The sequence below is a fragment of the Tetrao urogallus genome (assembly GCF_951394365.1).
Source record: "Tetrao urogallus genome assembly, chromosome: 16".
NCBI lineage: Eukaryota > Metazoa > Chordata > Aves > Galliformes > Phasianidae > Tetrao > Tetrao urogallus.
Window position 1 is genome coordinate 11,594,509 of NC_136829.1, and position 24,319 is coordinate 11,618,827.

At 45.5% G+C, this 24,319-nt stretch overlaps 1 protein-coding gene across 1 annotated transcript in view; it reads right to left on the reverse strand.

Moving 5' to 3' along the window:
• GNAS (GNAS complex locus) overlaps window positions 1-24,026 on the reverse strand; it is a gene marked incomplete at its 5' end in the record, with an annotated part of 128,874 nt that extends 104,848 nt beyond the window's left edge. The window contains one exon of the mRNA XM_079543453.1: window positions 23,780-24,026. Within this exon, the coding sequence (XP_079399579.1) occupies window positions 23,780-24,026 (247 nt within the window). The remainder of the gene's footprint in view (window positions 1-23,779) is intronic.
• Between the last annotated feature and the right edge of the window lie 293 nt (window positions 24,027-24,319).

Sequence of the window (24,319 nt, forward strand, 5' to 3'; positions counted from 1 at the left end):
TCCCTCAGGCTGCACAAAGGCCCAGGGCTCTGCCCAGACCTCTGGCAACAGCTGGGGGGGGATTTGGGGAATACGATGGAGTTTTGTAAACTGGAAGAAATGCATGCCAGGGCAGGAGGGCAAAGAAGAAGCCGCAGCTGGAAGGCTTCTCTGTGACTGGGCACTGCATCTGCCAAGCTGTGGTAAAGCACAGTGCATTTAGCAATCCCAATCCTACAGCCTGCCTGCTCGCAGGGTTGTAACTGCACGAGGAGAAGCACACACATATAAACTCCATTTAAAAAAAAAAAAAAAAAAAAAAAAAAAAAAAAAAAGCAGGGTAAGTGGGATCAGGGCTCTGGGGCGGCACTTCTGGGTTAAGCCAGACAGCTCCTCTGTCAAAAAACGCTGAGAGAAACTTTGTTTCTTTGCAGGGAATGCCCCTTGATGGTCGGCTGGAGTCTGCTTCGGTAGCTACACGCTGCCCCAGGGAGACATCCGAGAGGAGATGTTTAAGACACCAGCAGTACGCACGCTGGTACCTGCCGTGCACTGGTTTTTGACTCAGGCACATTTGCAGAAGGATGGCAGAAAGCCTGAGGTGTGGGGGACAAACGAGGAGATCAGCAACGAAAGCTCGCTTTTCAGCCAGGGCCACCAGGCCACAGGAGAACCAGCACAACGCGATGGGAGAAACTGAAATAGCGAGTTGCTGATCTCCCCCAGTTTGAGTACAAACACAGGAGCAAGCAAGCTCTGTCGGCAGCTCCTACATCTGAAAGCCTTGCCTCGCTTCAGCAAATGTTAATTGCATCCGTGGTTTTCACTGCAGTGAGTTTCCCTTTCCTTTCCAGCTCTCTAATGCCTTAGGAATATTTCAGAAGGAAATCCTTCCCAAATATGCAAACACCAGGTCAATACTCTGTTGGGCTTTGTTTTTGTTTTTTTGCCAAACTGCCTTTTCCCTACATTGCTCACTAAAAAATAAAATAAAATAAAAATACTTTCATATAAACAGAAAGGGACTGGAGCTCAGCAGGTCCAGTACAGCAAATAGTTACAGATAATCCAAAATCACTGCTAAACGAGTCATACATTTCCTTGTCCAGCATGGCCTTCTGATGATATGTACTCTCTTTTAATAAGAAGTAATTTCAATGTCTGCTCCTTTTATTGCACGCAGGAAAGTGCAGAGCAGCACTGAGGAAGCAGCATCAGACCTCCAGCCCAGGAAGTCTTCTGATATGAGACAGGATTTGGGGGTTTTAATTATTTGTATCACTTGTACCACGTTAATCATAAATTTGGTTTATGATCTTTAAAAGAATCCCCCTTTCCCCAGCATTTTCTTCACTTTAATTAACTTTCCTGCTGAGGGGAGGAGTGTGCAATACTAAGGATTGGTAGCAAATGACATAATTAGCATCAATTGCATTCCTTTGTTTATTTAGAAATTCCTTGCTACAGCTTCTCAGTTTGTTTTTCACGATTTTTTTTTATTTTTTTTAGAATTTAGAAAAATGCTACAAATAAATTTTTACTCCGATGTAGGAATTTTAATTTAACTTTCTACAGTTCTAAACCAAAATTATCAAGCATTATTTTCTCCCAGCATTTCAGAGTACTGAATTCCCATTTGCAGTTGCTGCTATCACATTCCCCACTTCTCCCTTAAACATGCATGTTGCAGCTGAAGCGTTACAGAACAGTTCACACTCAGAATGAAGTTGACTTCCCAGCGCTCGGCCAGCACAACTGCACACAGTGATCTTCAGATACATGCAAAGCAGCCCCATGCAAACCCAGGGCTTTCAGCACAAAGTATATTAACACCAACAGAAGAAAGTTTACTAATCTGATAATCACGTAATGCGACTTATATGAAAAAATCTGACCAGCTGTAAATCATTAAGAATATCCTATGCCTAAATTATGAGAAATATTAACTACAGCCATTTTATTATTAAAACTTAAACACTTAAAAACTGAGCTCATGCACTGCTATGTATAAATTAATTGCAATAATGAAGAGTGCACTCTCCAATAGCTTAAATAAATTTATCTCATCTTGAATTTGATAAATTCAGTATTACTTTAAAAAAAAGAGGGATGTTTCCAAGCAGAAGAGCAAGCATTGCAAAGGTTGGCTCAAACTGCCCCCTCATTTATGTCCTCACTGTGATACCATGCGGCAGGAAAAGCTTACCAGGAAAAACAGAAATCATCTGAGAGATTTTTTGCTTTGCAATTACGTTGGTTTTGTTTGTTTTGTTTTTTGTTTTTTTTTTTAATAAGGAAGTGTCATTATTCTAAAGAACAGTACGGAATGCCTGCCATGCAGCCAAAAACTCTGCTTCTGCAAAAATGATTCTGAACAAACAAGGGAAGCACGACCACAACCGTGGCTGCTCCGAAGCAGAGTGTCTGTGCTGTCAGAAGCCGGTACTGCATGTGCTCTCAAAGCTCTCCTTACATATTCTCTACACAACAGATACAGTTTATCTGACATTTTAATAACATGTATCAAATAATATGCTAAACTATTACTGTACTCCTGACTCTGATATATATATTTATTATTATTTTAGAGGGCAGTTAAAATACCCAGGAATGTTTAAGTGCTTACTGTGTATGTTCATGCTCTATAAACAATATCCTCACCATCATGCCATTGGAAGGAGCTTAATTTTATTACCTACCAGTAACACAATCACTGCATCGATTTCTTTAAAGCTCAGGCAAATGAAACTGTATGATTGTGGAATTTTGTCATGAAATAATGTAATCCTAGGAGTTAATCTTACCTCACTGGTATCAATTACCCACATGAAAAGACATTGCCTGTGTCCCCCCAGTTGGGAAAAGGACACAACGTTAGAACAGTTTTAAACAGAAAAATAACTCAGAAGCCAATGCTAAGAATTTAATATCTAACAACTCATTACATGGAAATACAGGAATTTTGTACACCACAGAGCCACGTTTACAGTACAATAATGAGACTTTCCACAGCTGTACCACCAACCTAATTTGGAATTAGATATATAAATTCAAGAGTCCTTTAACCACTGAAAACAATATGTGACTAACCTACACTTCACTGTTTCTGAGAATCAAAATCTTTTAACTCACACTGGGCAGTGAAATACACATATCTTGTGAAGGACTGTAGGTAGATACACACAGGATTTGCAATCTCAGTTTAATTCCTTCGCAGCTCCCCAGGGACCAATCTCAGTCACATCTGAGCTGCTTTCGTCCAGTTCAGACTTCATAAATTATGAAGGGCAGCACATATTAAGTATGTGAAAAGGTAACCATTTAAAAATTACAATTCCTGGAAAAAATGCTCTTTAAATGTTAAATTCCCTGAAGAACAGAAATGGCCAAAATGTGTTTCAGACATCTGACCATTAGTCAACTATCGTTAAAGTGATCTAATTATTAAATAGGCAAGAATTATTTGCTTTACTTATATAAACTATCCTTCCTCGCTGGGTCTGGAATAAATTAACACATCCACATGTTTCTTTGCTTACTATGCCAAGGAGAATGACTAATATTTTTCTATAATAATATTTTGATAAGAAAATGAATGTTCAGTTTAGATTTATAATAGGAGTTGCTGCGTACTTTTTATGAGCTGAATTGAATATGAAATGATCAAATTAGAAGGATCTGAACAACCCAACTTAAAAACAAAACAGCTTTGCTCAAATACAAGTAGGTTTTTTGTTTGTCTTCTTTTTTTTTTTTTTTTTTTTTTTTGCTACTCCAGCAAATGAAAGCATATTTGGGCTGTCAGAAATATACTGGTTAAAAGATTTAGACAGGCTTCATACGAATTATATTTAAACATCAAAACTAATTTAAAGTGATCCAGAGAAACAAGCTGTGGAATGTCCAATCCTTAAAAAACCCACACAAATTAATGCTGAGGGCTTAGTTTACTAAGTACAATTACAGCCATCTCCTCCCCCCTTCTCTCTGCCAGATGGGATGTCCTCTCCCGGCCGCCTCCTGCTGCAGCAGAAGCACCTGGACCACACCTGGGAGCACACACCAGGACAAAGGCATCCATCTGCAGTTTAAAGGCTATCATTTCCAGACGTATTGGTAACACACCAGCAAAGAATCTAGAGCAATCGCTCTCCTTCAGCGTGTTTCCTGTGATAATCAGCCCCAGAGCGTGGGCACAGGGTGCACGGCAGGGCAATGGACACAGGGCAGGGATGAGCTGCAGACCCTGCTGGCAGTGACCAGGGCTGTCAGCACAGAACTCCTGCAGTGCTCTCAGCCTGGGTGACAGACTGCCAGGCGGCAAGATTGAGATCTCTAGCTTAAAAAAAAAAAAAAAAAAGAAAAAAAAGTTTTAAAATTGCAGCTGCTTCTAACTTAAGGACCCTTCTACTTATCCCTACCCTGTGGCTGAGACAGCTTCAGGAAATCAGCCTGGCTGTCTATTACAACAGTTGTTTCTGCCTCAGTTATCTTGTCCAGTCAAAACAAGTCAAGTTCATAGCCAGAGCTGCAAGAGATTTCCAACAAGACTCCTGCAAGCCCTGCAGAGAGCTGAGCATCTCCGTGCACGCAGCCCAGCCACCACTCCCTCCTGCTCCCCAGCACACTGTCAGCCCCATTAAGAAAAGGGATCGTTCAGCCTCCTAGCCCAAAGAAAAGCCACTCAATGTCTCCCTGCCCTTCCCTATCACACAGCTTGCTGCTTCCTTCCTTGGCCACCACGCAGTCCCCTAGAGACAAGCCCGCACCTTCCCAGCTGCGGGGAGCCCAGTGCCCCGGCAGGCTTGGGGCCCCGGCTGCCTGCTGCCCTTGAGCCGCAGCTCTGCGCAGGATTTATAATCCATCTGTCTGCTTGCTGCCGCTGCCAGAGCCGAGGGGCCAGGATGGGATGACAGCGCTGAGATCTGCACTCCCAGAGGCGACAGAGGGTCTTGAACACCAGAGCAAAAGGAACAAAAAAGAAAGCACCAAAGGAAACCACATACCAAAAAATTAAAAATAAAAAAAATAGATGAGGAAGAAAAGTGAAAAGCAGCCCCCAAACCTTCTAACTGGTCTGTCCCAAGACTGTGCAGGAAGCTCGGCGAAAGAGGAATTTGTTGTCCCCCACATCTGGCACAAAGCTTCAGCACATACAAACAAAAAAAAAAATCCATAAAAATTCCAATAGTACCCAAATCTTATTCTCTGCAGTGCACAAAGTGCTTCTTTAATATTTTTGATCTGCAGAGGGATTTGCTTTGGGATTTCTAGCCAGAGAAGGCATAGGGAACAGGGCAGGAATGGATCAGGAGGGAGAAGTTCCCATGGGGGTTTCAGAAGTTACTGCACGTTTATTTCACCAGCTGCTATTTTTAACCCAGCAGTTGCTATTTTTACAAATGTCAGTGTTTTCCATTTGCTGAACTCTGTCCCCACTCAGGCAGCGCTCCGCTCCTCCCCACGCAACCCTTTGCCCACCACCCTCACTCCCCATCCCACTACCCACATCCATCCCCCCCATCCCCACACCCCATCCCACCATCCGCACCCCCTCCTCCTGCCCCCAGCTTCCTCCCAGCCCCTCCGCATGGCCCCCGCTCCCCCTGCACGCACGCAGCCGCTCTCCACCCTCCCCGCTTGCATTTCATTGTGTGCAGCACTTTGGGATCTCTTTCAACAATATCAGAAAAGCCTGCGCTCCCCTCCCGCTGCCCCTCCTTTCTATGGATACTATATATTTTAAAAGTCGTGTGCTGTGCAAAATCGAAACGCGATCACCCGCTCCTGCTGCAACTTCACTCCCCTCCAAACATATCCCTGCCAACGGGGAGGGGAAAAAAAAAAAAAAAAAAAAAAAAAAAAAAAAGAAAAGAAAAAAAAAAAGAAAAAAGCAAAGCAAACAAACGCCACTGTTGCTAAGTTCTGCACTTTATACCCTTTTATATTTACAATCCTCTCTTGGCTAAAAATAGCAACACATGATCCATTTATAACTGGCCGGACATGCCCCGAAGCCGCTGGCGGGGCCCTGGCTGATGAAAGGAGCTCTTTGCGTTCCTTCTACCTGAGCTCATCTTGCACTTAAAGGGCTCAGACAGCTCTGTTTCCACAAAGCATGCATTGAGATGTGAGATGACTGCTGCTTCCAGGGGAGATCAGGAGAAAGGAGAGAAATACAATGAAAAAAGACACTAAGCCATACTGATTGCCCCGTGCCCTTGTGCTTGGAAAAACAGTCGGGGAGAGAGCAGCCCAGCAGAAGCAGTGCGGGATGGGAATGCTGGGCTGGAATGTACCCAGCACACAGCAAAGGGGCTCCAGGGGCAGCTCAGGCCCCGGTCAGCATGGGACCAAGGAGTTCCTCTGGAACTCATCTGATACGGTTGTGGGACAACAGCAGACTTGGCCTCAAGCAGCGCTGAGGTTGTTGCAGAGGCACCCAGAGGTGGCGGCTGGGAGGTGGCCCCAGGAACAGCCCCAACTCCTGCCTCAAATGGGGCAGCCTGGGACACGGGGGTGACAGCAGCTCCAAAGAGATGACCTACCAGCAGCACCACGACCGCCAGAGGCAGAAGTACGTGGGTTCTATTTGCTGTGATTATCTACCAAGGAGATTCTAAAGTTGTGGCATTTTTGCTCTGTTATTAACATAAAAATCCCCATTAGCACCTGGGAAGGATTCACAGACTGCACATGTAGCATAAACAGCTTTGTGATTACAGGTAACACCACGAGGGCCAGGCGCAGCGCCCACTTCAGCAGAAGCAGCACCTTCCATCAGGGAACTCAGGTGCCACACTAATGCTGTTTCCCACCCACTACCAACAAGCTCCAACACCTGTGGATTTCCTCTCTGGAGCACAAGGTTCTTGCTTTTAGTCTCCTGTTGCAAAACCAGCCCCAGTTCCACAGCAGGGTGACAGGTTACACATCAGGGAGAGCTGTAACAGAAAATACAGCGAGCTACAGTGCCATGGAACAGCATTTCAGTGCCATTTACCACAAGGGTGCAAATCCCAGACACTAAAGAGTTCTCCCAGAGTTACGGAACTTTATAGGCAAATATACCTTCCAGTCATTAGTTTTTCAGGTATTGAAACACTTCTCAATACTTCAAGGAGCTACAAAATGCAGCTCGTTTGGAATGACAGCAAAAGTTCAATGCCACTATGCCATGAAATGCAGCTCTGAGGAAAAACAATTATGATGGGACCCTGAGAACAACTGACAGTAACAGCTGGCAACATCACAACTTCTACTTATTCTTTACGGCCCTGTTGTTTTTCTATTCTTCTTGATTTTGGTTGCTCAACAAGCAGAGATGTCTTATTTTTAGGGGGAGGGGTGTGAGGGGCAGTGCAGGAAAGGCATAGCAGAGCAGGTATAAACAGAACAAAGAAACACGCTGGCAGTCCCTGTGACAGCGTGTGACGCTTGTTGGTGTATATCTCTTCTGCAGAGCTGGCTTCAACACAGGTCTCAGCCATTTCCGGAGCACCTGGCTCAGAGTTAGAGAGAGCTGAGGTGCAGAGATCTCCTCAATGTCTGTCCAGTATCCGATTTCAACTCAGCAAAAGGAATGAGGAGAAAAGGGAACGCATGCATCCTCTGTGAAAATACACTCCAGTTCTTAAAGCACCTATCCACGCTGGAAGACGTTCCTGGAGACCACTCCTGCTCTGGAATACCTCTTTACATTTGCTGTGGCACACCCTAATGTCTCCAGCTAAGATAAGACTTGATATTTCACCTTCAGAAAAAGATGAACATCTAGCATCTCCTGCTGTGATCATGCAGAACCATACGGCAGGATGAAGGACTCTGTTACTTCAGCAGTATATTTAACTGCATGCCTGAATCCAAATGGTGGGAGACATCCAGAGAGAGCAACCCCAGAGCTGTGCAGCACTTGCAGATGAACAGGTAGGCTGGTATCCACAACGCCAACAGGGTGTGATGGCAGTGAAAGGCTTCCTCTGCATGAGGTCATATTTATTCTGGGATAACACTGTTCCAGAAAGAATTATGTTGTTCCTCAAATAGTTTACAATGTAGTAAGACAAAACTGAAGTTGAATACGTAAATAAAAGTATACTATGCTGAAAAATAAGTTATACTAGGGAAAAAGAAAAAAATATAACAGTTTTCCCATGAACACAATATTTAGCATCTTTAATGTCTGCATTCAGAAACACTACATGAAGTACTTCATATACTACCTTTGTATCATAAGGAGACTGCTGAGTGTCTCATCCAGAGCTCTACCCATAATAATTAGGAGCATCTTCCTCCAGCCTGTAGCAACCAGCACCAAGCAGCCAGCCATAACAGGGACTGGACCACAGAACCCAATTCTTCCCAGCATTGCTCCAGAGTGGTAAAGCCTCCAGGGAAACAAAAGCAGTCATTTTCCTTCGTGCAAATCAAGGCCAGCACAAGGTCACCTAACAACAGAGTGGTGCACAACTATACACACGTCGCTGGGAGCAGCATTTGGACCAAGAAGCTTTAAAACCTTGTCGTGTTTTTTTTTCTTTAAATAAAAAAAAGAAACAAAACCAAGTGATCCTGGGCCACTGGATCCCCACAGAGCCACTGACATTTAGATTTGTTTATTTTAAAGATGTGTCACCATTTTTCTCATATCAAATGATTGATTTCTAAATTCTCTTCCTTCTGACCTCTCACTTTCTTCCTGTTTGATTCTAGACTCAAACATTTAAAGAGTGGATATGGCCCAAATGTTGCAATTCTTCATTCCACAGATTGCTATCACTATCACAATTGCTATTCTCTCTGGATCTGGAGAAACCCACACAAAAGGACGCCATGAAATGCACATTTGAATAGTACATGCAAGGAATATAAAATAGAGACTTTGAAGTGTCTTTACAAAAATACCCCTTAGGAATTAGGAGGAAAGGGCTTTTTTTTTTTTTTTTTTTTAATACAACGGGAGGATTATAAAGGATGCCTTCTCTCAGCAATGCCTCAAATGTTCATTTTGCAGATCTAGGTAATTATTAGGAGCTATGATTGCATTACCCCTGTGGAATCGTTCTCAGTCTAAATTCACTTCTCCAGACAACCCAGTATCATTCAGCAATCCTGCCTTTGCTTCTGAACAAGGCTGACTTGACCTGCTTTGATCAGATGTGCTGGGAGACAAGAGGTAGAAGCTCAACCGAAAGGGATTCTGGAGAACGGAAATCATACAGCCAGTGCTGTCAGCCAGCTGAAACAGACGCTGCAATTCTGGATACAACTGCAGCTTTACTGCTGAGAAGCTGCAGAGCGAGCTTATCACCAGAGCTCCCTGCTGCAGCCACATCCAGGAGAATGGGAACTCGGCTCACAAAGCTGCAGAATGGTAATAAAAGCTCCAGGCTCCTCACTCAATCACAGTAACACCAGTTTGTTGTGATGGTCCAACACCCCTAGCAGAACACAGCTGCTTTGTACTGCCACGAGTTATATTCAGTCTTACACCACTACAAATAGCGTATTAGTTGAAAGTCCACTGCCTAACAGCTGTGGTTATGCCAGTACCTAGTGAGTAAACACATCCAAACCCAGCAAAATCCTTTGCTAAGGCAACGAGTCGGACCAGAGAGGACTCCTCTCCGTCACACGCACAACCTAACCTAAGATGCGGCCACAGGAGCTGAAGATTTAATTGAGCTGTGCACTTGGCTCTGCTGACACTGAGCACCCTGAACTACAAACTGGAATCCTATGGGACCTGGCTCACCAAGAACCTGTCTGAAGGAAGCTCCTGCACCCAGGACTGCTTCTACCATCACTTCCACCAAACTGGTCCTGACAAAAGCTTCTTCACCACACAGCAATTTAAGAAGAAACCCCAAACCAGCACACGTTGGTTTCATGCTGCTATTTACTTAAAATAATCTCACAGTTTCTGGCCAGCACTGAACTCTACACTACAGTAATGGATATGCTCTTACAGGGCTAAACATGTCAAAGCATCAAGCACCAGCTAACGAACCCGCAGTGGTGTCCTGTGAGAGAGAACATCAGACCTTTAAATTGTACCAGCACTTGAGGGCGCTCCTGCAATAAATTTAACCCACCCTAAAATCCACCACCTCGTTTTATTATTAATCAGAGCCTTCTGTTAAAATATCAGTGACCCATATGCTGACATTTGCTTACACTTTTGCTGTTACACAGTGACCCTGCTATTCTGGTAAACAGCAAGCAAAAGTTAGTCCCAACATTAAGCATTCAAGGTTGGCACATACTTATCCTTCCAAATAATCACACAAAGTGATAAAAAGGACTAAAGGGACAAGAAAACAGTTGAACTGTTTCAGAATTATCTTTTTCCTCCATGTAATGCATTTGCTCTGGATAGTGTAGAAAGTGTAGAAAGTAGGAGAATGCATCTGCTAAGGAAACTAAAGAAACTGGAAACGAAGATGCAAGCACCACTTTGCTTCAAGGGAAAGGCAGGAGTTGCTGCAGTCCTTTAAGGGCAGAGTAGCAGCACTGTCTTTTCACTGTTTTCCCTGGCCTTAATAACATCCTCTGGTCATCATAGACACCCACATCCCACTGCATCCTTCCCATCTTCCTTCTTGCAGTGGCCAAGTCCTGTAGGATGCCAGCATGGAGCTTGGGATGCTCACTGTCAGACCCAGGATCCAGCTCTACGATTTCACCCTCAGAACATCACAGACACCTCCATTCTCCATGGGTTGCAGTAATGTTTCAATTTCTCTGACTGCATGAAACTTGTTCCCTAAGGGAGTTTTTTTTCCCCTGCTCCCCTATGAAACAGGGATGAACAGGATAACCAGACTCTTGACTTAAGTCACCGTCTGCCAGCCTGAAAAAAATCATTCTGTTCAAACTTCTGCCAATATTACGCTGCATTTGATAACATCCTTGTTTTTAATAACTTCTATGTTTTACTCTTCCTCAGTTTTGGCCAATAAACTCAGTACTTTTCACTGCAGTATTTTAAAGTACCATATGGTTTTCTCAAGGAGGAAGGCAGAGAATACATTTCTCATTAATACTGATTGCTTAACAGAGAAAGAATGTAAGGAAACACTGAAGAATAAGAAGTTTCATAACCTCTTATTTTTGCTGTGCCTGCAGCACTGTACTTCCCCGTCACTTTATTCAACAGTAGTCAGTGTCCTTCAGAATGTTTAAAAACATCCTTGTCAGCGTTTTAGAAAGTATGCCAGTTAATAATTTTAAGAGAGCAGAAACATAACAAGGAAGGTGTACTTAACAACACAGCCTAAAGCATACAGACTAGCCTGCCAAAGCTTAGACAACTACACCATCTGTCCTACAAAAATGCACTCATGTAAGTGCTGCTTATATGTCAAAAATCATCTGCAATTATAAAAAGGCACAGGCAAAGTTGAAAGGGAAGCAATCAAAGAAAACTGCCCTACAAATCCACATTTGTCAACAAAAGATAGGCAAACAAAAGTAGGGTATAAAGTAACTGAGAACAGTACTTCTGTCTGCAATGAATCCTTCTGTAATGTTCTGTGATTAGTTAGGATTAAGAAATAAGGTTTTTTAAAGGAATAACTAGCAGTACATACCCAATTTTAACAGTTTCTCTAGCTGTGACATTTTTGAGCTGGTGCACGCCACCCTGAATGAGGTTATTCATCAAAACTTAGTGTGTGAATCACAGGTTGGGCAATAGCTGCCCATCCTAGAAAGCAGACACTGGGATGCTGCAAGGCACCGCTCAAAGCTGCTTCAGTGCTTTTTGCTTCATGAAACTGTAAAGAAAAACAAACAACCTGGAACAATCCTTTTGGTGTTGGTATACAAAACAATCAGGAGAACTGCCTGAATGCACTTAAGTTCAGAACAGATGTGCCAGGGCAGACAGAGATCATGAGTCAGGAGAATATGGGTTTAAACTGCAAACTTAATCTTACAAGCAGCAGATGGACCCCACAGTTTCCGAAGACTTTGAAGCAACACGGGTTCAAGTTGAATAGCTAGCTGTTGCCTGTGCCAATGGTATTATTGGAATAATCACTCAGCACTTAATTTATTCCAGAGGAATTCTGAGGTCCAACTACCCAGTAACTGACATTCTGAAAACTACACAGGAGCTTTCCAGAAGTCAAAGCCACAATTTCATCATCATAAAAATTATCAAATAGGAATTCAATTTAGGTCGCTTACATTAGGTGTTCAGAAATAAATTTTAAATACAAATTCATAAATGTATTTATAAATAACAACAGAAGCCACCGAGGTGGATATATGTAATGAAGCGGACAGCTTCCACAGCTGGCTTAGGCTGTGCAGTGAGTGCTGTCAGGTGTGGCAGATGCAGCAACCAGGAAAACTCCAAGGAAGCAAGACAGGTACCAGTGAATTCAGCAGTCTCAATGATTAAAAAACAGCCAAGCGAGATGCAGGAGATCTGAAGTTTAGCTGGCGGTCTCTACCAAGTGAGAACATGGAAACGAAGATCCCAAGTATTCGAGCACCATGCTGAGCCTGTTAAGTAATCCAGATTTCAGCTGAATTAAACACACAGTTGTGACTACTGCAGACATCTGTTCACAAGTGGTGTCTAGATCATTAGCAGCTAATTCTACCTCTCTGTGACATTCCCTGCCATATGCTGGGTGATAATCTCAGCAACCAACTGGGGTTTTCATTTCAAATCCTAACAAATCTGCTCTGGAGGGCTTTGTGGTTGTCCTTGCATCATTTACTGGGCAACACCTCTCAGTTATTCTTCTCTACTCTTTTCGTACCTCCCCTCTGCTGTTTCACATCACCTGTAACTTACTTGCCAAGTGACAATTTCTTCACGCTGTCCTAGGAAAAATTCCCTTCCTTGACAAAGGTAAATGCAAAGTTTACCTCCTGGATAAACACACATTCAGGCTTGAAAGCATTCTGCTGCACATCCCTTTACCATGATACTGGGAATCCCAGTGATACTAGCAGAGCAACAGCAGTTAAACCAAAACATTATGTTCACTTTTTTTTTTTTTTTTTTAAATACCAACAGCCCTCAAACACTGAGAAGCCACCTCCTGTCCCCCCCCCAGCTGGCACCACCACCTGCAAGAGGTGTAAGTCAGACACCCTAGAGGTTTCTGTCCACCCCTAGGGGGAGCAGCCTTACGTCCTCATTCACACTCCTGGTCAGGGCTGCATGTAATGAACAGAATACTAAGAGCAAGGTGAGAAGACCAAACTTTACATGCAACTTCATTAACAATGAAAATCAGAGGGTTTTTGCGCTTTGCTTGGTGAAACGCATGCCTACACTAAAAGATGTGGTGGCACTTTTGCAGCCATAACATATGTATATGAACAAACAAAAACCATGCTGGAGGTATCTTCAGTAATGACAAAAAACAAGATACAAATTGCTTCAGAACCTGGAGCAGTTCCTTCCCCCAGGACACAAGCAAAGGCACCACAAATCAATCACGCTGCCTCAGCCTGGTAGCCTTCCTCCCTTACACAGGGGAAGCTGCAGCCTCTTTCTCTATCTGCACAGAGCTTCTTGACAGCATGCCTGGCAGCAGCTTCAGCCCCAGGACACCTCTTGACCTGCTGTCCCAATAGCTGCTAGTGTTCCCACCCTGCACTTCTACTTCTCTCAATGAAAGACAGCAGCAGACTTGAAGGAATACTGGCAGACCAAATCAGGGTGGGGAGAGCCATGAGGATTTAGTGGTCCTGTCTCTTGCCAGCCCTCCTGGAAGCAAGCAATCTGACAAGATGTTCTTGCAGTCCCACAGCTTTCACCAAGGCTATGGAGTGGTTCTGCTGCTGGCAAGGAACAACACGTGGATGGGATATTTTTATCTCCTCTTTGTTCTCATCCCTGTCAATCCCAAACAAGTTTCAGCTAGCTAAGTGGGAAGGATGGTTCACAATGAGACAAGGATTCCCCAGCTCAACCTGCATGTCACCGCAGGATGAAGAGGGTACGTGCCACTGTGGCGGCACAGCTGCATCGCTCCTGGTTTCCCAGCTTCCAGTAACCTTCCAGACTGAAATAGCAGACCTACTGCTTGATTTTTAGCAGCTGAAGAACAGAAGTAAACCACGTAAGTATTATGTAAAAGGATCTTTTCCTAAGTATATGTTTATTGTGCACAGAAGAAGTGGATTTAATTACAAACAACTGGAAGTTTTTAACAGTCTAGATTGCCCCTACTCCCCTTCTAAAAACTAAGGTTTGGCAGCAGCTTTTGGGTTTCATCGCAAGTCTTCTAAGTATTTCCTTGGAAAGACTTTACACTTGGTCCCAGGCAAGAAGTCAAAATCAACATTTAAAAAGCATGCCCAGCATAATTTCCAGGATTCAGCAGCATTAAGGTATACTTATGGAGGCTGGGAGGAGAACTGCTTTTTGTGCTCTTTGACTTAGTGCATAAAGCTGGTCTTCAGACAAGGAAGTTTATATTCCAAATAATATTTTTAACTACATGTGGTCAAGTGCATAACTTATCAAGACTTTCCTCACCCCCTCCCAAAATAAGCCTGAATTGTAAATGTCTTTGCAGTGTTCAGGTTTTACTTAAGCCTCAACTGGAAGCAACAGATTCTCAAGCCTTCTAATAGAGAAATGTTTGACAGTAGAGGAAGTTTCACATACCACGGGGTCTTAACTCCTCCACACAGTAAAACCACAGTTTGGGACAGATAGTGGTACTCAAGCTGAACTAGGTGGCTCTCTGAGGAGGATTAAGAATGGTTTTGTGATTGATCTGTCAGTGTGTTGCCTGGGGAACAGTGACACACAGGTGAGAGCCCTTGCTCCTATACCAAAACCACTGGGACTGCTTCGGGTTTGCAACACAAACTCTTGGTTTGATCCAAAGCCCAGGAACTGAATTTCAATTTGATCATCACACAGGCCTTTGCAAATTGCTTTCAGCTTTTCAGTAGCATTAAGCTTTTGGATTCAACAATTTACACATGTAAGAAATTATCACAGATATCAAGGGATATGCAAAACTAGAAAGCTTTCTTTATGAATATGTGAAGTATTTAAAAACAAATATATATTCTTCTGAAATTATCTGGGAATGAAGACCGACATCACTCACCGCCTTTGCAGGTGGTGCAGCATGAAATGCTACAGACAAGTGAAAAACCTTCCCAGAAGCTGAAAGAAATGAGAGAAGTGAGAACACTGGTGGCATTGAGGAGTCAGGTTTAGAGCAAAAAGTATTTCTGAGCTTTCGTCTAAAAGGTAGTTGTTTTACATTTCTAATCACCAGAGAAAAACTGGGACTATCAAATCATGATTTTCCTGTGTGGGAAGAAGGCAGGGAAAACATCATGGGACTATATTATGCAGTATTTTTCTTCCATGCAGAGAGTTTTATCTGGTATTTATAGAAAAACAGTCTAGATGCAGACTGTCAGCTCCCAAAAGCATGCCCTTCTTCCTCAGTGTCTGTTTCCTCCCCCTGTAAAGCCAAACCTCCACAAATTCCCCAATGTTCCAGAACATCCCCCTTGCCCCCAACTGATCAGCAACACTGAGATTTCAGCATGAAAGCCACCAGGAAAAATGCAAAACCAACCAAACACAGCCAATGACTGACAAATAGTGCTGAGGGTGGGCAGGAAGGGCAGTGGAAGGGGCCACGATGCCAGGCCTAGGCACAGCAAGAGGTCCATGAGGGGGTTGGCCATACCCTGCAGCAGGGCCCACCATGACCAGTCAGCCTGCGACAGTCACAGCACATCACAGCCTGTGTCAGCACAGAGATGTGCCAGCAATGCTGGTGGCTGAAACTAGCTCTGTCGAGAAACCTGCAGAGCTGATAGAATCCAAGGGAAGAAACAGCAGGCCTGCAGGGCTCTCAGCATCCCAGTCAAACTACCATAAGCAAAGAGTCAGAAAGAACTAATGTAAAGTGGTTGCTTTGCTTTGATGCCTGAAACAGGTCTCCAGTAGTGCAAGGCATTACCAGAAGTTCAAAATAGTAAGTTTGTACCAGAGACAGAAACCACACTCCCCATACACAACCCAACAGAGCAGATGCCTTACACCCATCAGCCTGAACCTCACGCTGCAACCAGAGCCCAGAGGCTGCACAGCCTCACAGCTCCTCTTGTCACCCAGCACTGGATGGAGGAGGTGAAAATGGAGCCCCTTCAGGCTCAGCAGGGAATAAAATGACAGCTCAGTCCCCAGGGAATTCTGCTGGTTTTAGCTTGACAGAAAAACACGATACTTACAGTAAAAATGTAGCTCTGAAGTTATTTTTGTTCATGCTGATGAGAAAACAGAGCTGGGTTCTCCACAAGCATATGCCAGCTGCTGTGGAACAAAAAGCTTTACAAAATTCCTGTAAACTGCAGGGCCAAGCATAGTAGAACTCCCTTCACTTGCCTTGGGTTGCTGCACGTGCTGGCCCACAGCAAATGCTCAGTGGCTCACATGTTAGAATCTCTGTCATCGATTGCCACCTGCCACTCAGTAGCCAGTAACATGCTTGGTTGAGATACAACTCAATTTCAGTAATCAAAGGAGTGTCCCCAAAGTAAGCCTTCGGGAAAGGCATTGAAAAAACTGAAAAACTAAACTGAAAGCAACTTAGTTTGGCATAGTGCTCCTATAACTCACAATAGGCACAGATGGGAGAACTGCCCCCAAAGTGGGGAAGGGTGGGAATGCAGCCTCATGTAGGGCTTGGTTCACACCTGAAGCTACTTTATATGAAATCATTTGCAAAAATCCACATAGAAATACTTTCACCCACTCACATTACATTTACTTCTACCCTACAAATAAGTCACCTTCAGCACACTGGGGAATCTGCAGTGGCTGTGGCCACAAGAAGCTCTTGCAGCTCTCTCCCACTGGGGTTGCAGTAAGTGCCATCCCCACACAGCACGTCCACATGTGGGATGGCAAGGGGCTGGGCCCTCTCTCCATTTGTTTTTCCACTGAACCTGATAGACTTCCTGGAGGTCAAAGTCACAAAGCTGAGGCAACACTGCAACGTGCAAACAAGCCTGTGAACCTGTGCACAGGCAGGAGTGTGTGGATTCAGCTCTTTAATATATATTAATATATGCTGGACACCGGGACAACCCTGGGCCATGCTTAGCATCAAGGCGGGCAAATCAGGAGATGGGAGGCACTGGTTTATTTGGTGCATTTGCTAACATCTATGAAAATCCTTCCTTGCAAGAATGGTTAGCTGTGCTTAGGATTTAGAAAAACAGCAATCCTTCAGTAGGAGGAAAATTACTCAAATTCTTCCTCCAGCTTGCAAACAGACATTAATTGGGTTTTCCCAGGGATTTCAGCACTTCCCCCACTTCCAACACACTACGAAGGAGACAGGAGAAGTGGCTAATCAGAGCAGGACCAGATTGTAAAACTGCATCTTTCTCCTTATTGGGAATCAATACAACCTCCTCAGCATACCTCTCGTTTCACTTGGAAAGCAACTAGTAGCAACTTTCTGATGCCTGTTTAACCACCCTTCCCACCCACATTCCCCAATACAGAAAATACTCAAAGGTTGTTTTTTTGTGACATACAAATCTTAGAAGTGCTGCTCATACACAGATTTGGTGAATCTTCTTTGCAGAGGGAACGTATGAGTGGAAATGAAGGAAACTTCAGCTGTATTTATAAAGCTTACAGTGTCCTGTTTGACCAGGGAAGAATGAGTTACGGAGTTCACATTCTCTTCTTGAGAAATATCCCTCAGGTCCAAATATCTAGAACATTATGGATTAACACAGCTGGCAGCTGGGTATTCTTATAACAAGTATCTGGATTTGTTCTTACTTTAGGGAATTGGCAAGTTTTTTCCTTGCCTTTTTAAATTTATACTACTTTGAAGGATATTCAGTGAAATCATGCATATTTGTGAATAAGTACACTCCCAAACTTAAAGGTGACAAGGCAGAAATACAGGCAGTTAGAGGTAACTGTGCTCTTCATGGCTTCTCTTTCATGAACACACCTTATCAAGATGTGCAGGTATCAACAGCACAGAAGGGACAAAAACTGTTCACATTTCTGTTGAAAAACAGAAAGGAAGTCACCTGAGAAACTTGTTCTCCCACCTGCAGCAATAACATGCATGACCATGAGGGTGTAGTGTCTATCTGGAGTCAAGGTGGGATGACATTCTGAGTCTCTCATTTCTCCTTCCCAAGGAAGCTATAAGAACAAGAAATTATTATTCTAACAGATGAATATGGGCAGACATCAAGTATGGGGGAAAAAAACCCAGAGCTGTCACAGCTGTACTTACAGCTATATCCCTCCAGCACTGGAACATTTTCACCCATCTCAAGGGACAAAACCAAATAATTTCTACCAGTTATTTTACCTCCAGGTACATGCCAGTCCTGCCTGGCCCACCAAAGATGCCCCTTCAACACAAGCACAGCTCCGACACATTAAAAGTAAATGCTGGAAAACTGAGGAGAGTCTGAGCTGCATTTCTATAGGCAGCTCCAGAAACTTCACAAGCACGTCACACATCAGACAAAAGGACTTTGCTTCTACTTTATTGCAGCAGTATAAATTTGAACAATAAATAACATGAAGGCACTCGGTACTCTCTCTCTTCCTTTCCTGTTCCTTTTTTCAATTTATTTTCAAAGTACATTTTCTTCTAAGAGACATCAGGTTGGGTTCAGTCCTCCTCTCATCTCCTTAGTGCTGGTGCTCCCCATAGTGCTATACTCCCAACCATAGCACTCCAGCCTACAGAAACCCTAGCACAGAGAACAGCTCAATTTAAGATGCTTCAGTGCAGACGGAGGTAACAGCTGCACAGGAGCGACCAAGAAATTTTTGTCTTCTCTGGAAAGAATGCAAGCGAAAAAGTTCTTCCCGCTTCTAAAGAAAAGCTTCATGGGAGTCACCTGCCCTAACAACACACATTGGACTCCTGCCAGCATGCATGCTGAGTAAGCCTTAATTTCTTACAGGCAAGAAACGTGGTGGTTTCACTCAGGTACAGCCAGCTACCAGGAGATACAGCAGCCATCCTTCCTCTACAGGAGGAGAATAAACACTGCTGCTTTCCCTCAGAATAAACAGACAGAACAAAAAGCCAGAATCAACAACCAAAACCAGCACATGCTGGGGGTAGAGTCTCAGTTTAAAAAAAAGTCTGATAAAACCCTGAAATTAGATCCCTGACTATACATGAACATGGCCTTTCTTCAGTAACATATTATGATCTCTACCCCATCAGGCATGTGGTGAGTAAAAACACAGGTTACCACTAACACAGACAATGCCTACATGATGGAGAAGAGATGTATGTCTATAATCACACTGTGGCTGTATGGCTGCTACTGTCACTAGGAATCAGGGAATTCCCCAGACCTCTCAGCCCCTTCCCCACAGCGATCCACGCTTACATGAACAACCCCATTAGCATTAGATGCAACTATTAAAATAAAAGCAATTATTTGGCAGTTCTGGCTGGGACCAACCTAGCAACAATAGCATGCCACCCACAGCAGTCCTCCATCATGACACTTCTGTAGCAGTGCAGATGCAGGTTTCTTGACACCTCCCATTGACAGACCCCGTTTGAAGCTCTAACTTTGCCAGATTTCAAATATGCCAGCTGAAGCTCTCCATGCCATGCGGCTGCCTGACATTAATGATTTTGTTTTGTTTATGTGGAGATGCTACAAAGAAAAAGTTAGGGTCAGCAGCATTCAAAGAGGAAAAAAAAAGGCAAAGAATGATGAGCTGCTTGTCTGACTCCTTAGTATGAAATTCTAAATAGTGAACAGCAGAACTACTGTAACAAGCGACCCAAAGCACAGAGGTGCTACTGCTGAAGACACCACTTTGTTCTAGAGAACATTCACCAAACTGCAGCACAGCTCCTGGAGCTAGCACTGCTTGCATATTGGTTAAAGCCTTGTTTAAGCTTGCAAAGCTTTTCAGGTATTTTCCTTCAGGGAAATATGCTCCACATCCAGAGGATCCTTGCTTAGGGGACAACACTCTGTGCCACAGAGTGCATTCTGTATACAACAGTGGGAACAGAGTAGGACTTGTCTTCATCATGAAGACACCTATAATTAACGTACCACCTCCTGGTGTCTGCAGCAGGATCATCACGCCTGCAACGGAAAGTACCCAACAGATGGAAACCACAGATTCCCACATCTAAGTGTTTGCAGTACCTGGTAATTACTGGGAGCCCTGTTGGAAAAAAATTACACCTACTTCACCACTAATGACAGCCCATTAAGTCCTGCCACCTTCTGAGCCTGTGTGTGTGCACGATGCTGAGTCGTGCAGCAGGGCAGCCTGTTATGAGGCACTTGCATCTCACATCCCATAGGATTGAACCCAGATTTTTTCTTTTTTCTCCCTATTCCTTCCTTTCCTGAAGACAAATGCCAACTGGTATAAGAAGTTTCAATAATCCTGTTCTCAAGAATTTGAAAATACCAAAATACAGATTCCCCTTATAGTTTTAGTCTATTTTTTTTTTCTTCCATGCCTTTTCCACATCTTCCAATAAGGATCATATATTTATTTTACCAGGGCTTACCCTCCCTTTAGCTCATAAAACATGGTGCACAAGAAACAAGGGGACATGTAATTGAATGATGACACTACTGTCTACAGTGACAAGCTCACATGAGATGGAATCTCCTCAAGCACCTAAGCCCACATTTATTTTTTTATAAAAGAATACCTTCTTCAGTCTTGCCTGCCTGGCCCCTGCAGGAGGCAGAGCAGTGCTAGGATGCTGACAGCGAGGTAGGAAATCATGACATGAAGGGTGATTGTGGGTGACACCATCAAACATACCCTGCAGAACCAGACCAGCTTTGTTCTGGTGCTGAGCTACTGGAGCAGAACAAGCAACATGTGCTGCTACTGCTGGCATCAACCCACACCTGGCACCTCCTGGATTGCTGTTAAAGCATCTAAAACTTGACCTATTGAGCCTCCACAGCCATGAGATACATGCCCTTAACATATGAAATACTACAAAAGAACCTGAATACTATCAAGAAAAATTAGCATTAGACAAAGATGGGACATACAGACTTTATGGTAGCTTCAGACAGCTTTCACCTTGGCCTTTCCACAGTGGCATTTCCCTCTCCAGCATCCATAAAAGAAGGATGATGCCCCCTCATCTCACAGTAGCACCATGCAGACACAGTCACTGACATGGAACATTCAGTCCCTGCAGTGACAAGGGCTGCAGAAAAGCCCACGAGTTCAACAGTTCGTTATTCAGTCCGGGGTACGGATGGTGCGCTGTAAATAGGGCACGGGGTGACACACTGTATGAGGAGGATAAGAATATTGAATAGCTGCTCATTCACTGCACAACATCCATCTTGTGCACTGAATGAAGTACAAGCCTGTGGGGGGAAAAAAAAAAACACAATGTAAACCATACAAGACGATCTTTAATTATATGGTATCCAGGGGCTTACCAAGCAGCATACACACAGAAAGGGGGACTATGGTTAGTACTCACACTGATACTTTCTAGCTTTAAGTAATTTTTTTTCTTCCTGTGCAATATAGTCCTCCTACAAAAACTTCAGATTTGCACTGCCTGCGTTTGTATTTTCATCAAAGTATTTCTGTTAGAAACACTTTTATGTAAGATTCAGAACAGCACTTACTCACTATACTGTAGATCAATATATTGCAGTTAAGCAACCTGGATGACAAGTGCATCTATCTATGATGGCATATAAAGATAGCCAAGTTCCCTTCTCCATTGCAGAAATAAACTCAAAGTACTTCTCACATGGGTGAGTTCAGCCTGAGAGGACCTGGAAGGTGGTATACACAGACTGCAAGCATGCCTAAAGACCAGACAGGTTGTCCTTACAGTTAACTAGGCTACAGAACTGAAGGACGTGCAGGAGCACATCAGAACTTGGAGCACAAGCAGGAAGCCATGAGTACCTTTTGAAGCTTTTGCTATCAAATCAAGAGGGGAAAAATCCCCAATCCACATTTCTCCAGCTTTTTTACCCACCCTGACCTCCTTTCGTTGGAAGAAGGCTCAGCTACTGCTTTAAGTCTGAGCTGGATGCTCCTGCTTCCTCAGCCAGCTGCAGGGCAACATTATGCCTTGCACAACCTGCAGATGTAACCCATATGCATCTGGGCTACACCTCAGTACACAGACATCAGCTACTGCAGCAGTACCTGCAGATGCGCATGAAGTACAACCGAATGCACTCCAAACTTCTTGCTTCAGCTTAGAAAGAGAAAACCAAGTAGCTGTAAGAGTGGGGTACAGGGAGACTGAGCAAGGGAAGGAAGCCAACGGGAAAACTGTCTGTCTGCGCAAGGAGCGGGGAAATGGGTCTCTTAGGCATCCCGAGATTTACAAGAGGGCCAAAAAGTGACTTCCTGCTATTCAAGTCCAGGCTGAAATATAATAAACCACTGCCAGCATAACACTGACTCATATCCATCAGATTTATAAATCAGTACTTTGACAAAGAATGCACTCTCTGTTGGCTTCAGCATAGATAACTCTGAACTACTCAGATTTGTTGTTTAACCCACTCCAAGTTGAATGCCACTTCTGCAAAATCCAATGCTGTGCACAGCCTGCCAGCACCGATACGAGAAAACAGCCAGCTGAAACGTTACCTGAGGAGAACACACAAGTCTTCTGGACAACATTTAGGTCATAAGGACAAGCAGATCAATACCAACATTAGTTTATTGGTTTTTTTTCTTCCCGATTTAATATAGGGGGAAAAAAAAAAAAAGAATATTCATAGCTTGTTCTTCAAGCACTTCACTAGAGAACAGACTTACAGAGAGAAACACATTAAGAAGCTACAGAGCACAACGCCCGCAGCACAGCCCGCCCTGCTGGGTGAAGGTGTGATTTCCTCATCCACAGGCTTGCAGCAGGCAGACCTCACTGCCTTACACGAGCACTCCTTGCCCCCTCCCATCAGATGGAAACGCGCCTTTTCAGACACTCCCCAGCACGGTTACAACCGTGTGAGACAAGGCAGTGTTTCCGGAATCAAAACTTTCAGCACGAACACTGGCACAACCCCTGCCGCTGCGCACACGCAGCCCCACGCACGCTTCAGCAGCTGGGAAGCTCCGGAGGCACTCGCCAAACTTCCACACCACCTCTATTCCGAACGGCTCACAGCACTGCATCCCATCCGCGTTTGACAGCAGAGCTCCGAGCGACGCGTGCTGACAAAGGGGCACCGGACCCGCGGCCGCCACCGAAGGCAGGCACCCGCCCGGGGCCGCGCAGCGCAGCAGCTCGGGGTGCGGCCTCGGGGTCTCCTCGGGAAGCGGCCGCACCTCCCGCAGGGCGCGGCGGGCTGCGTGCAGGTGCTGCGGGGCGGCCGCGAGCCGAGCGAGCCTCACGGCTCGGCACCGCTATTTCGGGTGGCAGCGGCGGCGAAGCTCGCAGACGAACGGGCGCCGAACACCTCACGCTTTCTCCGCGCAGAACGATCGCACCGGTGTAACGCGGCGCCCTTCCTCGCGGTGCCGACAGCTAACGCGGGAGAAGGGACGCAGCGGCAGCCCCGCGGGGTGCGCGACCCCCGCGCCCCGCCCGCCCCGCGCGGAGCCTCGAGGCGCTGAGGCGCCGCCGCCACGTGAGCGCGGCCCGGCCCGGCCCTGCCCCGGCAGCCACCGCCCACCGCCCGGCCCGGGGCCGAGGAGCAGCATCCAGCGCTGACTGCGACGCCGCGCCGGGCCGCCCCGCACCTGCCGGGAGCCGCCGACTCGCCGCCTCCTCCCCGCCTCCTCCCGCTCCCCGCTCACCGAGCAGCAGCAGCCGGTGCGTCTGCTTGTACTCCCTCTTCTCCGCCTTCAGCGTCTTATCGATGCTCTTGCTCCGCTTCTTATCCGCCCGCTCCTTGGCCACCAGGTCCTGCCGCAGCCGGTGCCGCACCTGCGGGTCTCCGCACTGCTGCTGCTCCGCCGCCGGGTCCGCCTCGCCGCGGCTGCCGTAGGGCACCGAGGGGTGCGCGGCGGCCAGGCGGGAGCGCAGGCTGTAGCACAACCCCATGGTGCCGGAGCCGCCCGCTGCCCGCCCTACCGCATGCTCCGCGCCGGGCAGGGCGAGGCGGCGGCGCCCGGCGGCCTCTTAAAGTGGCCCCGCACCCTCCGGCGGGCTGCGGAGCGCGGTCCCGCCCCTCCCTCGCTGGGTCCCCACGCCGCGGCCGGCGGGAGGCGGCCACACGTGATGCGGACATGTTTACCGTATTCTCTGGAAAGCGGCCCCCGCCCGCCCCCTCCCCGCGCTGGCGGGGTGCTCCCACCCCGTCTCGCCCCACTGCCCGCAGCCCCGGCGCCCGCCGC